A 15,243-nucleotide genomic window follows, 5' to 3' on the forward strand; every position below is an offset into this window, starting at 1 on the left:
CAACAAAACACACATAAAGGAAAACACACAAAAATATCTTTGTTTTTGAATGCAGTGTGAATATATATGAGATTAAGGGTTGAATTGGTTTCTTAACAAAGCATTTTATAAATTTCTATTTTGTTTCTTAGTGAAGGCCCTGCAAAAGTAAGGTTTTTGTATGTTGTACCTGCAGAATCAAATCAGGCCTGAGCCTCAGGTCACAGTATGAAGCAATTTTGTAGAAACACACTCGAGCCTCTAGGAGTAACGATGGCAAAAAAGCTTCTAGTAGGATGCACTTCTGGGTTGCATGTCTGTGTGCTCCAGAATATGAGAGCAGGTTTTAGATGCAACTTCTTTACAGGACACTTGCACAGCATTTCCTGCACACTCACTGTAACCTCACAGCAGTGCAGCTCTGGGACACTTGCTGTCATGGTCTCAGCCAATTCCAGTAAGCCAAGTGTAACACTCCTGTACTGCTAAATGCCTTTTCCTTCTCCCCATGTGCTTGCTCTTGTGTCTTATTTCTATCTGAAATGAGATGCATTTCACTGATGTTTTCTTATATTTTCATATAACGATGATTTCTGAGGTTAAATGCAGTTAAAAATAAAAACAACAAACAGAAACCTTAAACTCATAGAGATGATTCAGCTGGCCTTCCCTTGCTCTGAAGACATATGTTTGCATTGTGTAGAAGGTTGGTTGGCATTTGATTGCTCAGTGAGTGATAGGGACACTTCCATCCCTGCAGGACAGGCCTTCCAGGAGCATCTTCACATGACAGTGGTGAGGCAGGGTCAGACAGCATTCCAGGCAGCATAGCAAGTAAGGTACTGAATTGTCTCAATCAATCATGAGGATTAGGAGCTGCAGGAAGTTCCTAAGGGTCATCATATTCATCACTTTTCAGTATTCATCCTGGGGAGAAGGGACATCAGTATAAGACGGTAGAATGTGTCCCAACTCCAAGGAGCTGTGAAATATGTTTGGCGTTGGTGTGACCCAGCAGTCTGCTACTAAAGGAAAGAGAAGTGACCTATTTGGGCCAAACCAGTTCTAGACAGCTGTGAGCTAAGTTTTATTTTTCTTGTCTGAACTCCAAATACACTCTTTTATTAAGGTTAAACTAGTTTTGTTTAACCTTAATGCTTATTTAGTACTGAGAGACTGCAGAGTGACTGGCAGCCTACAGATGTTCCATTCCCCAGGGAGTGGTGACAATCTGCAGCTGGACAGCCAATCCCCTCTCTATACAGCCTCTAGCCATCAAAAGTTCTGAAGTTACCTCTGAGATACCAAGGTCAGCTTTGAAACAAGCTGACACAGACTTGGATTTTGGGAGAGTTGAATCTGGGGGGAATTGTTGACCTGAGTATTCTTATGTGGTGTGTGAGTCTGGGGCCACCTCAGAGCAGCAGCAGCAGAACCCACAGCCAGCCAGACAAACAACTTCAACAGGTCAGCTGCTCCCATCAGCCTAGGAAGGGCTGTGTACCCTCATAAAAAAGGGGAAGGATAATCTGGTAAAACACTCTTTCAATCTTCTCAGCTTTAGATATGCATCTTTAATCTACCTATTTACAGTAGTCTTAGAAACCATACTTCTGTTTTTGTGTCCTTGCCAAAGCATGAATAATCTCAAGATCTAAACTTCTTATAGCTCCCTAAATTAAACTTTGTACTTCTGCTACCTAATAACTGCAGAACAGAATGTTAAATTTGGATAAGCTGTGCTGACATTAAAAACAAAACAACTTGTGGTTTAGAGGTGGGAGTGAGCTGTAGATATCTTAAATGTAGAAATTACCAGAAGAAGGACTCTTTGGGGACAGTAAGAGTCCTAAGGGATGAACCACATAGTTTAGGAAACAAATAAAACCACTGAAGTTCTTGCAGCTTGGTGAGTTCAAGTCAGTCAATTGTGATAACAGCTCAGGTGAAAAAAAAGGCATCTCACAGCTTCTTGCAGCTCTGAGAGAAAAGATGGTCTCTTTGCTGGGAAATACAGTGGGCTAGGAATGGATGACCTGATTTATAATTGCTCACAAACGAGCATGGTCACTTGCAAGTTGTTTGTCCATTAATGCTTAAGATGAGGCCATTTAGAAAACAGCATTTAAGCAGGGTCTAGAAATAGAAAAACAGCATTTTGAGGACAGATAAGGTTTGGAGAAAAGACAATACATCTAATGTATGGATAGGGTAAAATGTTCGGTCTTAGCCAAACTTACAATCCTAAAGACTACAAAAGGAAAGCTTCTGTATATTGGTCTAAACTTACCTCCTGATGTGGCCAATTGCCAGCCCTCCATTCTAATAAACAACTTATTTTTGTTATTATTGTAAAAGTATCAGGTGTAGTGACATTCCTAAAGGGTTGATCCTTTTTGACACATACAGCAAGAATTTAGATTGTACAAAGAATACAGTTTATTCTCCTCCCTAGAACTGTGTAACAATTCTAATAATAGAATTATTTTTTTTTAATCAGACAATCAGATTAAGGTTAAATCAAGAGGAATGGCTTTCAAATACTGGCCATATTTTTTTTTACTTGCATGCTACAATGGTACGTTCTTCTCTTTAATTTAAATTCTTTCATCACTGTAATGAATGGTTTGATTCCTGTGCTATATTGTTATCATTATAAAGATTTTTGATGTTTGAGAAATAACAATGTATAATCAAGGGATAGAAGAGATTAATAGACACATATGAAATTAGTTATGAAAAGTGGCTGTGGACAGCAAGGAATGAGAGGAATCTACAGAGAAATGTTCATAGTGGCCAGTGTGGGGCTGCTTAATCATTGCTAAAACACCTGGTGACTTCATTAAGGCACCATATTAGGTGGAGTTAAAACTAATACAAATCAGCTCAGAGCCCCAAAGCATTACCTGCTTTTACTTGTAAATGTTCCAGGGAAAGAATCATCTGATCATCCTCCAAGATACTAATTTGCTGGCCAAGGCATTGCAATAACTGGCATTTCAAGTGCTCCTGACTGGATGGCTTTTCTGTGGAAAGAATTTAAGATCTAGGTTTGCCAGTTCTTTGGAGTCATATGTTTTTGCTGAACTTGACTCAAAAAGTTGCCCTATTGGGCTGAAACAGAACTATTTCAACTTAAAGCAGCAAAGTGCAGACATTTTTGTTTGCAGTATTAGGCTTTTCACACTGTAGCTGGTTGGTCTCATTTTAGCTTGCCCAGGGCTTTTCTTTAAATGTAGCAATAAGGAAAAATTGCATTTCTGATAACTTAGAGTGCACAGATGTTAAATGCCGACTTCTATGGATATGCTTGCTCTGAAGGAGTGTGCTTCCATGCTGTAGGTGGTGTTTGCTTTGAGTATATCTCATGCACAATTTCTGGGTGAAAGGAACTCGGTATCTATCGATATTTTAATGTTAAACATATGTTGTGTTTTCCCGTAGGAGCGTTTCACTGGATCTGTTTACTTGCACTGATCCATGGTCAAACACACTGTTGTGTTTCCCCAGGGGAACACTCCAGTTATGCAAACCAAACCATGGATCTGTCCCCTTGTTCTCCAGCTGCACTGTGGTTTGCACTCCTCAGTACCCAAGTGAGCTCTGTGCCATATTCTCTTATGAAATTGCTCATGTAATTGGTCACACTAGCTCACAAACACAAATAATTTCAGTCTGCAATTGTGTACTGATTTATAGATGAGCAGGGGGCTCAGGTTTGTGTGGGCTCTTCAGTTTGGAGGAGTTGCACTTTGGAAACACTTGTGTGAGGGCTGGGGTGGAGAAAGGGCTTGCAGCAAGCTGGGTGATGGGATTCTGCTAAGGCAGAGGCATACCTGGGGCCTGAGCAGGGCTTGTGTACTCTGGCCATATGGGAGAGCTTTTAAGTCCATTATTACTTGTTTGCTGTGGCTGTGCAACTTCCTCTTCCCCTTTGTACACAGTTTTTCTGACATGCTGTCATTGCCTCCATCTCCCCTGACAGAGAAAGCGCAGAACACGATACAATTTCCTACCTTCTGTTGTTGAGTTGGTTGTTTAAAGAGAGAGAATTTCCCTTGGACGATGCCAGAAAAGAATCTGTATCTGCCAAGGTTCTTTGTATAGGAACAACTGTTAATATAAACAGGCTTCCTCACAAATACCCAGGCAGTGGGAGAAAGCCACTTTGGATGTGAGGGAGTTTTACCCCTCCTCCCCCACCCCTTCTTCCAAGGGTATTAACAAATTCACTGAAGGAGATGGCCATTTGTCTGTCATCCAGGGAGGCTTCCTATGGTGAGGCATCTTCTTGCATTTCAGCTTTCAGGTAATTTCTCTCCCTTTCAATAGTTTTTCTGAGTGCAAGCCAGTTCTCTGTCTGTGTTGGAAGAGGAGCCCATGCCACCTTTTTGTTATACCTTGGCCTGAAGTAAGGAAGTAAGCAGTGGGAATTAAACACTGTTCTTCATTAGTTTATATTATTAGCTCACAAAGTGAGCTTCTCTGCCAGTATTGCATTATTCTTTCTCCATGCTTCTCTTGAGCATTTTATGAAGTGCAAGTAGGTGAGGACACTCAGTTTCTCCTGGAGAAACTGAGCAGCTTCAAGCCAAGGCTCCAAATAAGGATAGAGCTGTGGTAGTTTGGCATCTCTAGGTGATTTAACCTTGTAACTGCTACTAAGCCTTCAGCAGTAGAGTATCCCTTGGTTCTCCAGCATTAATTGCATGACTCAGAGGTTTGGTGGTATTTGAAAACTGGAGAGGAAAGAAAGCCTTTAAGGCTCCAGAATTAGAGATGTGCAGAAGTGCTGCCTTGCGTCATGTTGCCATGTTCCCCTGACAGCACTGTCCTCAGTGTTTTCTGCATTTAGCTGCTAGGATTGATAACAGGAACAGCTTGTGTGCAATTTTGCAGTATTCAGTTTTACATTTAACAGAAGTGTAAAGTTCAGTGTCATGGAATTTCCCTGCTTGGTTGTTAAGATAACTTGGTACAGCTCAAAACCACACAGCCTGAACTGTAGGCAGAAGCCTTCCTCCCCCAGGTGAGTATGTTTAGGGGTTCAGAGCTGCCCTGGCCCTTCTCCCATGAAAACTGCAACAGAAGATCTCCTCTTGGGGTCTACCATATTTTATTTTAATTCGAATTATTTGAAGTAAAACTGACTAAAGAATGTAGCTTTATGGATCTTATAGTGTTGTGAAAGAAAAAAAGAAGTAAAAATCACATGGGCCAGCTCAGGGACTTGTTTCTTTTGAAATAACTGATGACATAAAATCCCAGACCAAAGGAGGTGGGAGATGCAAGGCATCTGGCAGAGTTTACAGTCCTGGGGGGGTCGGCAGGCGCAGCACAGCCTGCTGCAAACAAAGGCTGAGTGTTTTGCTGATACGATTGCAAAACATATGTTTGCCCAGGACTGTTATGATCTTGGGAATAGGCAGGAGGCCAGATTTCTGCAGCAGCAGCAGCAGCAGCGCACTTAGTCACACAAATATCTGCAAAATGTGAACCTCCTGCGATTTCTCGGTTTAAAAGCCGTAATTATTTTGTTTTTAAAGACAAGGTAGAAACTCTTGCATCAGAAACAGGAGAGGGGGGCGGAAAGCATCGTCCGAGGAGCGTCTCTGGGCCGGGGAGGAGAGCGGAACGGAGCCGAGGGGGCCGGGGCCGGGGCTGGACTGGACGGGGGCTGTCCTGCCGGACCGGGGTGGACTGGCCGGGGCTGCCGCCCGGGGCATTTGGTGCCGCTCTCGGGCACAGGGAGCAGCGGCGGGGTCGCGGCGAGCGCCGGTTCCCGGCGGGGCAGCGCCGCGGCCGCCGCTCCGCCCCTGCGCCGGGCGGGCGGGCCGGGGCTGGCACCGCCCCGGCGGCGCTGGGGCAGAGCCCAGCGGGGCTGCGAGAGCGGCGAGCCCGGGCCAGCCCCGCAGCACCGGCCGGATGGTGGCCAGGCCGGGCCGGCAGCACCAGGTACTCGCGGCTGGCCGGGCCGGGGTGGGGGGGGGGGGGTGTCTCTGTTCGGGCGCATCCCCAGAGAAATCCCTGCGGGGCTGAGGAGGCAGCAGCGGCGTTTGCCGGCCGGCTCCCCGCTCGGAGGGCGGCGTTCGGGGGTTCGTAGGTCCCGTTCAGCCGCGGGATGAGCAGCTGCTGCCCGCGGTGACAGCGCAGATGCTCCCAGGAGGGCTCTGTTCCGCTGGGGTGTGCGGCAGCCGGGTACCTCTGCAGAGTTCTCGGGCTCGTCCAGGTGGCTTTTGCCTCGGAATTGCCCGGCGTTTACGTGGTTCTAGCATAGATTTGGATTATCCTTTTGAAACAGTAAGGCTGGTCTTGTATTTCTCATGGAGAAGAGCGGGCTGTAATTATAAACAAATGCAAGTCAAGGGCATTATTTAGAAAGGAATGAACCTGCTGATTTGGATCTCTCTTGTAAATTTCTTAATCTCATCACGTTAAGATTCTTCTTTTAAAGGAAAATTTTAACTCCTCAGAAGTGGTGTAGGTTGCGGCAGAGCCTGTTTTGTATTTTTCTGATTTAGAGTAACCCAGTACTTCATGGATACATATATATGGATATATGCTTTGCTTTGACATAATCCAGCAGTACAGTCTATGTAATGCAAAGGGTTACTGTCACATTTAGACTGTTTCCTTCTGTGTCACCAATTTATTGGTATTTAAATAGTGTTTACAGCAGGGAAATTGCAAGCATTCATTCAAAATCCTTTGCCCTTTAATGCTTTCTGTTTCACCACAGAAGTGCCATATTAAAAAAGCTAGGCACTAATCATTGAAACTCAGCCTCAGTTTCAGTGAGCTCATATCAAAAGTAAATGGGGTTGTGGACTCTAGGCAGTTGTGTCACAAAACCACTGCAGGAAGAGCTGCTAATGCTGAGTAAGAGTAGGTAGCACATAGGCAGCCACCTTGAGACTACTGCAGCTGGACCTGCTTGTACTGCTCAGTCCTAGAAATGACCAGAGAAGAGGTGCTAGAGATGGAGACAGTGGAGTCTGGGCTTTGCTTTCGTTCCTGCCATTGTGAACAAGGTGTGTGATCTTGGACACACTCTCCCTTGCCTTGATTTCTGTCTTGAATCAAGTCACATAAAGTAGATGGGGATGTTTTTAAAATGGGTTATTTCTAAGGACTTTGAGACGTTCAGAGAAATTATAATGAAATTAAATTCATGTAAGAATAACATACTTTATATGAAAGAGGAACAGTTCAGCATTTGCCATGCTCTAATTCCAGTGAAGAGTGGTAGGTCTGTGTAACAAAGCGCTTTGTAACAGAGGGGGAGTACTTGTTCCCAGTTCTTTAAATCCGTACAAGTGGAGACATGTCTGTTGCTTCAGCTAAATGACAGTCTGAATGTACCCAGCAAATGTAACCACTGCAAAAATTTAAAGTACATGAGCATTTCTAGGATAATTTTTTTTTTCTGTCATTTTAATGTGAATCATGGTTTGTTTGGGAAAGCCACAACAATTGCAGCTACTTCAGGATTAAGTAAAAAAGTAAAATAGGAAAAAGGGCCAGCTCTGCATAGCCCCACATTTAGAAAAGATGTAGGATTTCTCTGTGTGTAGGAAAAGAAATATACTTAATCACCACTTTTTGTTCTTAATTCTCCCCTTCCTAAAAGTTTTCTGACCAGTATGGAAACTACAGTAGCTACTGCGTTTAGCAGAACTGAAAATACAGTTTTTAAGCTGAGTGTGTATCAGCTTGGGGACAGCTTGTCCTGTGGGGCCAGTTGTGCCAGTCCTTGTTGTTAAGGTCCTAAACAAGGAAACTGTGCTTGTAGCCTCAGTGTCACCAGCAGTGAGGTTTTGCTGTCGGTGGCCTTTAAAGGGGAAGTAGGAACCAGACAGTTCACAGTGAGTGCAGCAGCAGGAGCAGCATGAAGCCTCTTAGACTGGTAAGTGCCAGGTCTCCCTTGGAAATGCTGCACAACCTTCTTGGACACTTATATGCTTAGAGGCATTTCATCCCATAAGCTTATAAAGCCCTAAATGGGTATTTTTAATGGCCGTGCTTCAAATGCTCATCATATTATACTGAATTGAATTTTCAGCACAGGCATGCTGGAGGAGTTAATTCCACTGGGAAATTGTGTTGAAGAGTTTTTAACTCACAGCTCATTGTGCCTTTCTTTACCCTAAGCTTGGGTAGGAAACCACTTAGATTATGTAAAATGATGACTGGTTATCTAGAAAAAATGTTACCTCAAAAAATTCACCTCAATCTCATTTTCCTTCTCTGGTTCATTACATAAGATTGTTTTATATTGTATTATGGGTGTGATTTTCGTATAATTTTGTTTGAATCTAGCAGCACTTAGTGCTTAATCAAGACATAGATGATTCAGATAAAGATGTTAATTCAAATGTAGTTTAGTGAAGTAAATTGATATTTTACTTCACAATTTTACTTCACCTGTGGCTTATCTATGATAAAATGTTCCCTGTTTAGAGGGAGAAGGCCTAAGTAAGTACGTAAATAAGTCTTTCTGGTAGATATGAATCTGGTAGACTTGATAGTGGTACTGACTGTACTTGAGGGGAGCAAAATGACTCACTGTGCTTGCACCAGGGAAGCAGTCTGAGTGAGCATTGTGGATCATAGCTCATCCGTCCTGAATGACTGAAAATTAGCAGTTTGGTAACAGTCCCAGATTCATTGGATAAAACTACCATGGAGTTCTGGGAGAGCTTTTGTGATAAGGGGCAGAGCTCTAGCTGCAAGGAGCCAGTAGTGAGGGAACAACAAGGATCTGAAAAAGCATTTTAGGCATACAATGGAGGAAGAACTGTAGCTTAGGCTAGATAGATGTTCCTGTTCCAGAGGCTCTGTGACCTGGCTTGTAGCTTAGTTCTGTTTTCAGCGTTTCTAGGTGAAATTTCTGATACTGTGTGTCTGCTTAAACTGTGACTTTTCTTCTTTTGGGGGGTTTTTTGGGTTTTTTTTTGTTTGTTTGTTTGTTTTGTTTTTGTTTTAAGAGATTCAGAACCAAAGCAGATGATGTTCTCTTGCTAGCAGAGGTAATGTGTGTTGTCCTGTTAGTGTTTACAAACCTCTTCTACATTATTGCAGTTCAATTTTTTAATCTCAGGATTTTTCATAAATTTGACAGGAATGATGTTCCTGTCAAGAGGCTTTAAAAAGCTACCTAAAAATTGGGCTAGATCAACAGCTGTAAGATACAGCTTTGAATTTACACATTTGCACTTCAGAGTGGGCTTCCTTGAGCATGTATGTGCAGGCAGCACGGGCTTTTTGGTCTAGTTGTCCTTGTGGAGTTGGATGTGCTAATTGAGCCAGACTGGTGAGAGTAAGTGGTGACTGGGAAGTATATAATTAAGCTTGCAGAGTTGTCTCATTAGCTGTTCTGTCTCAGCTCTGCAGTGCTGCTTCTTGGTGTAAATTTGCATAAAGCATTTCCTGGCTGAGAAGTCTCTGAACAGGCACACAGTCTGATAGTTAGGGCATTAGCCTGTGACTTCAGAGATCTCAGCTCAAGCCACCAGTCTTCTGTAGCAGCTTCTCTAAGATGTGTAGCTTTTCCATTTCTGAGGGATTTTTTTCTCCTAGATGGGAGATAATGTACTTGTCCTACCTCACAGGAATCTTGCCTTATCTAAATGCATGAGATGTGATGCTGGGCTGATATGGCAATGGTGAGGGATGTGTAGATTGAGAAATGATGGGTACCTGGTGAGCTAAGTTCCCATGGAAATAATAATAGTGGCTGTACAGAAGTACAAGTTACATTACATAAGGGGAAAGAGGAGGCTTTTCTGTGTTTTTCACGGTTGTCTCTGTCCATGCAGCAATGCAGCACTTGCATGGCTAAAGTCTTGCTTTTCTGTCAAGGTATGTGTGGAAGGTGAGCAGTGGAGTGGATTGCCATCCTGCAAGGCCCACCTCCTTCCATTACCTTGAGCTTCTGGGTGTTCCACCCTTGGTGCTCAGCTTTGCAGCCACCTGAGTTTTATGTTCTGGCTTTGAAGATGGAGTGTGTCTGATGCATCACCATCATCATTATTGTTATTATTGTTATTGTTATTATTTATTTGCACCTAAAGCCTCAGTTGTGGTTGGCTTTCTGCTGAGCTTTGAGCTGTATTCAGCTGCAGAGTTTCTAGACTGAATGAAAGTGGTGTGGTGTGGTGAGGTTGGCAAACAGGAGGAAAGAAGCCAGGAGAAGTTTGATGCAGAGAATGTGTCACTCAGTAGGTCGCTTTGGTGTGCAATTCCGTGGTCTGGAATCGCATGAAAGTTGTTTATACTTTTGGAATAACCAAAAGAAATACAGGCTTTCTTCTAGCTGCTGCTTGTCCTAGACACAACTGCTTCACCAAGTGCTTGTTGGTGCTCCAGGTGAGATGGTGCTTTAAGAGAAATGTGCAGGAGAGAGATGTAGTGGTGTGTCTGCTCAGGATGCAGGTCTTGCCTTTGAGAGGGAGAGTGCTGCTCCCTGACTTGAGTGTATTTGGAAGATGGAGGTTTAGAGAAGGGTATTGTGAAGCACAGAAATATGCTCAGGACAAAGGAGAAATTCACTAGGACTGTTTGGAGAATTATTACTGTGTAATCAAGTATTTGAAGTGCTGGGATGCTGGAAGCACACAGCTATCTCTGAAGTACTAGGAGAATTTGATTAAATGCTGCTTCCTAAAAGGAGAGGAAAATAGCTTTTGAAAGGTCTGCCATAGCTTGGAACTGAAGAACAAGTTTTCAAAAGGCTTCTAATGGGTCAGATTTTACACAGCTCTCGTGACTGTGTTAAGCATGCATCTCATGGCAAGTTGCTTCTGTTCTCAGCACCCTCTGGAAGAAACCCCCGTTTTGCAGACAGGAAACAGGCTCATCTTCACAGATCCTTTGTTACATCTCTGTCACAACAGAGCCTTGACCCCAAGCTTCTCAAGTACTAGGCTGGTGCAATGATATCAGGGGGATGATGCCTCTCCTAATGGAAAACAAAGCAACTCATTTAATCATTAAAAAATAATCTCTTAAGTCACTTTGCAGCCAGGGTTTGGATGGTTGAGTAATATAGCCTGTTACGTGCTGTGTAATTGTAAGCCTGACCTCTGTATGCTTTAATAAACAGAAATGTATTGATTGTCATGTATTTTAGATTGCGAAGCAAAATACACTAGCAGTCTGCTGATCTCAGGTTCTTAAACCTGAATTGGGGGTTTTTTCCTTCCTCTAACTGTTCTGGGAAAAGGAAAAACTGAAAAACAGTTGTTCAAGAATTAAACTTCAAGGTATTTGTCTTGGAGGGCTTGATCTGGCAAACTGCAGACATCTGCTAAATTAAATCCTGTTTACAATTTAAATGATCTCTCTTTTTGCTTGCTGTTGTTTGGCTATGTTTCTCAAGTGTAGTTATAGCCAAAATAAGAAGCTCTGATGAAATTTTAAAGAGAGATGTTGATAAATTCCATCCTACAAGTGACATTGCTTGGCTGACAGGCAAAATTTTTTTGTGTGTGTTGGGACCCATAGCAGGAAAAAGTGACACTGAGGGGAAAAAGTGAAAAGACTATTTGTAAGAGATGCCCTTTGATCTTATTTTATCCAAGACTTGAGAAATGAAGGTATCTGACTTTGGGATTTAAGGAGACTGTCAGAGTCTAAAGAGTTTGGCAGTTGCCACTTGTGCCAGCACTCATTGTTTCCAGCTCTCTGAAGTTGTTTTTTAATCTTAGGGGAAAGTTCAGGAAACAGTAACTGATTAATAAAATTGCTTCTTGTACAGTGAAACTCGTGCAAATAGAAACCTCAGCTAAAGAGAAAAAAAGTGCAGCCACTATTGCACATTTTAACAGCCTTTACCTATGTGGGGGAAATGTGGCAAAGTTAACTACTGCATTTGGCAGACAGCTCTTGGGGCATCATCTGCTCAGAGGCCTGGACCAGCTAAAGGTGCCCCTCTGCTCTGTGTGGCCTGAACTGGCTCAGTGCTTGGTATTTATTCATCTAAATCTGCTTGGGAAGTTGGTATGGTCACAAAATGGGTGGGTTTGGCTATGGAACAGAGGCAATGCATGTGTTCTAAAAGGTGATTGGGAAAGAGGGCACAGATAAGGAGCCCAAACCATTAGTTTATATAATGCCTCAGCTCCATCCTCAGCTTTAATCCAGGTCTCCATCTGTAAGAGTGCCATGCCATCAACTGGCAGGGCTCCCATCTTTCCTGGGGAAGCCAAGCTGCTCAGTGGGGAGTAATCCCCTCAGGAGAGCTGCTTTGCAGAGTGCCACGCACATGGCAGAGGAGTGATGGCAGCGATGGCATGGGGGGCATGTGTGGAAGTGTGGAGTGAGGCCATGTCCTGCTCTGGTACCTGGAACCTGCTGTGCCTTCTCAGGGGGCTGCTCTGTGCTACAGAGACTGCCCTGGAACATATGGCTCCCTCCCTTCCAAAGGGAACGGTGTTCATGGGCAGGACACAAATGCACCCAAGTCTTCCATGTGTTTGCTCCTTGGCTGCAGCAAAGGCCCAGGGGGCCGTAGGCCTGTCAGAAAGCTGCATCTGGCTGAAGGAGAGGACAAGTAGTGAACTGCCAGGGTTATCCAGCCTCCACCTTCCCTGCAAGGCAACACATCCACGCAAGCGGGTGCAAGGATGTGGTTGCTGCTGTTCTGATGGAGCAAATTCCCCTCCCTCCCTCCTTCCCTGCAAATGTGAATAGCTTTTTATCCTATCTTGAAAAGAAAGCAGATGCAAATGTAGATCAGGTACTTTGAGCAGTTTAAGTGCTCTTTGAGGTTGGGAAGAAGAAATCTGATTAGGGTTACAGCTGTTTCATTTCCTGACAGATGCACAGGGTGTTGTGTGCTGGCGAGCTGCGGATGTACACACACACAGCAGCCTCGTTTTGTATCAGTGGCATAACCACACAGCAGCCAGCATGTTCAGAACTCCTTGTCCTGGACACCCTGCCAAAATATGCTTTATGCAGAATTTTCTGTGAACCAGCCTGTAGTGTGTTTGTGTGTGTGTGTGTGTGTGTGTATGCATATAAATTTGTGTGTGTTTTCTTTGGTTGACAGGGGCTTTGTTGCTGAACTTTTTTTGCTGGAGTGGGACGGTGTGCTGTAAACAAGCACAGCTAATTATAAAGCACTCGTATAAAAAAGGATTTGCATTTGTACAAACAGTACTAGTAAAAGTGCCCCTGCAAGAGTACCACAAGTACCCAAATAAGCCCAGCTCTGAATGGAGAACTCTTTTCTTTCTTGCAACCACAGCTGAAAAGCTGTTTATAACTAAATGCTGAGGTGGTGTACTTTTCTTTTCTAGGAACTTGGAATAAGAATTCCTAGACCACTGGGACACGGACCAAGCAGATTCATCCCTGAGAAGGAGGTGTGGTAGTGTTTTCAAGTACATAGTGAACTTTATGCTTTTAAGGAACATCACTTTATAGTAGTAGCCCACAGTGGTTTCAGGACAGCTGCTGATCTGCAAAACATTTTCAGGAGTGATATCACATTCAGTCCTGAGACTTTGGCCACAGTTCTAGTGTACAGAACAGTGAGAGCCTTGGGGAGCTTTGGAATAGTTATGACCCCTCCCATGCTGCTGTCTAGTATGAGAGAAACCCAATACTGTTTCCTTGTGAACATCCGGATGTAATTTCCTACTGGTCCACAAGGTACCTGCCCCTCTGCTCTGGGATTGCTTTTTCTTGAGCTGCCTCTACCACTCTGAAGAATCTGAGAAGGTTCAGAGTGCTTTGGATGAGCATTTCTGCTGCTTATCTCCTGATTGTCTGGTAAGAGAATTTGGAGTAGAGGAAAAGTTAGTAATATGCCTGTGGTTTTCTAGGAATTTTAGTCTTTTTCAATGTCCTGTTTTTTTTCTCTCTTTGCCAGCTTTTTTGCTTCTTTCCCTCTTTTTCCCATAGTAAAAGTGATGATTCAAGTAGCTTTTAGTTATAATTAACTAAGATCAACCTGGGGTATTCAAGAAAGTGAAGGTGAGACAGTTAAAAATGAGAAGTCAGCGTTGTATTAGAGAGAGACTAAAGCCAAAAATCTCCTTTTGCTGGTATAACCACTTGTGATCTCCCAAATGAGAGGTATTACAGGGATTTAACATGCCTTATGTGCACTGATTTAATGCCATTAATAGTTTTATAGTATAATTCCTTTCACTTGGGGCCTCTGGGTGCTGTGGTAATGTATTTATTTGCTACTTTATTGGTGGAACTGGGACAACATTGCTCACCGCTGCTTCTCTCCGATCAGACAATTCAGGTGGGGAAGGAGGACGCCGCGATGCACACGCTGTTTGCAGAGTCTTTTGCCACGCTGGGCCGGCTGGACAACGTCACCTTGGTGATGGTTTTCCACCCGCAGTATCTGGAAAGCTTTCTCAAAACCCAGCACTACCTGCTGCAGATGGACGGCCCGCTCCCGCTGCACTACCGGCACTACATCGGCATCATGGTACGCACCCACCCCAGCCTGCCCCGCAGCAGCTGCTGCTCTGTTCTGCAGTTTCTAGCTGGAAAGGGAAAAGCAGAGGAGGTTTGTTGCTGTCTGCTTTACAGATGGTTTCAGAAGATCGGCGCTTTATGTTCATAGATTTGGTAGGACTGTGAGAAAAAGGGGAAAAGCATGCTATAGAAATGAGATAATTGTTTGTTATTGGCACCCTTAGTATCTCAGAAACTGTTTCTCAAGAAAGCTTGTTTTCATATCTGTGTCCTGTCACATACGCTTCTCCTAACTCAACAGTTGGTCCCATTGTGCATTTCTGAATACGTAAATTCTGAGTGAGTTTTCTGCCAAAAGTGGTTGATTTCTAATTTTTAATCTGCCAGTTCAATGATCTTTGCTTGCTGAAGTTGAATTAAGGTTTTGGGCTGTGTCTTTATTTGATATAGAAATCGTTGGAGTAAATGATACTGGGCTTTTCTTTGCTGAGAAGCTGCCTGTAGTTTCTCTTGCCATATGCAATCTGAAACCTGCTTTTGATTGTTGCTGGTAAAGATGCAGCTAGAGACAGCTTCTTCCCCCTGGAGTGTAGGATGCAGTATGGATTACTTGCTGCAGGACATGCAACAAATCCATGCCTGTATTTCTCCCTGGGTATAGGCATGTTGCACCTGTAGCCAGCATAATGATGGTGTGTATAAACAAGGGATATTTATGTTGTGACAACAATAATCAAAACAAGCTGATGTGTTAATTTCAGAAAACTTTTTTTACTTGAGTCTTTGATCAGTGCAAGTCTTATTCTTGGATGTTTTGAG

At 43.5% G+C, this 15,243-nt stretch overlaps 1 protein-coding gene across 3 annotated transcripts in view; it reads left to right on the forward strand.

Annotated features, from left to right (window-relative positions):
* Positions 1-15,243, forward strand: part of SESN1 (sestrin 1) — a 78,154-nt gene that overhangs the window by 55,421 nt on the left and 7,490 nt on the right. Inside the window, exons 1-3 of one of the 3 annotated variants that reach the window (XM_054280344.1) lie at positions 5,835-5,934; positions 13,284-13,349; positions 14,234-14,434. In XM_054280344.1, coding sequence (XP_054136319.1) covers positions 5,905-5,934; positions 13,284-13,349; positions 14,234-14,434 — 297 coding nt within the window. In that variant the 5' untranslated portion in view covers positions 5,835-5,904. Of the gene's footprint in view, positions 1-5,834; positions 5,935-6,258; positions 6,280-13,283; positions 13,350-14,233; positions 14,435-15,243 lie in introns of those variants that run through there. The other 2 variants (XM_054280345.1, XM_054280343.1) reach the window with 2 other exon arrangements.

Source organism: Melozone crissalis, unplaced genomic scaffold, assembly GCF_028551555.1.
Source record: "Melozone crissalis strain CALT ecotype California unplaced genomic scaffold, PUWL_Pcris_2 ptg000027l_1, whole genome shotgun sequence".
Taxonomy (NCBI): domain Eukaryota; kingdom Metazoa; phylum Chordata; class Aves; order Passeriformes; family Passerellidae; genus Melozone; species Melozone crissalis.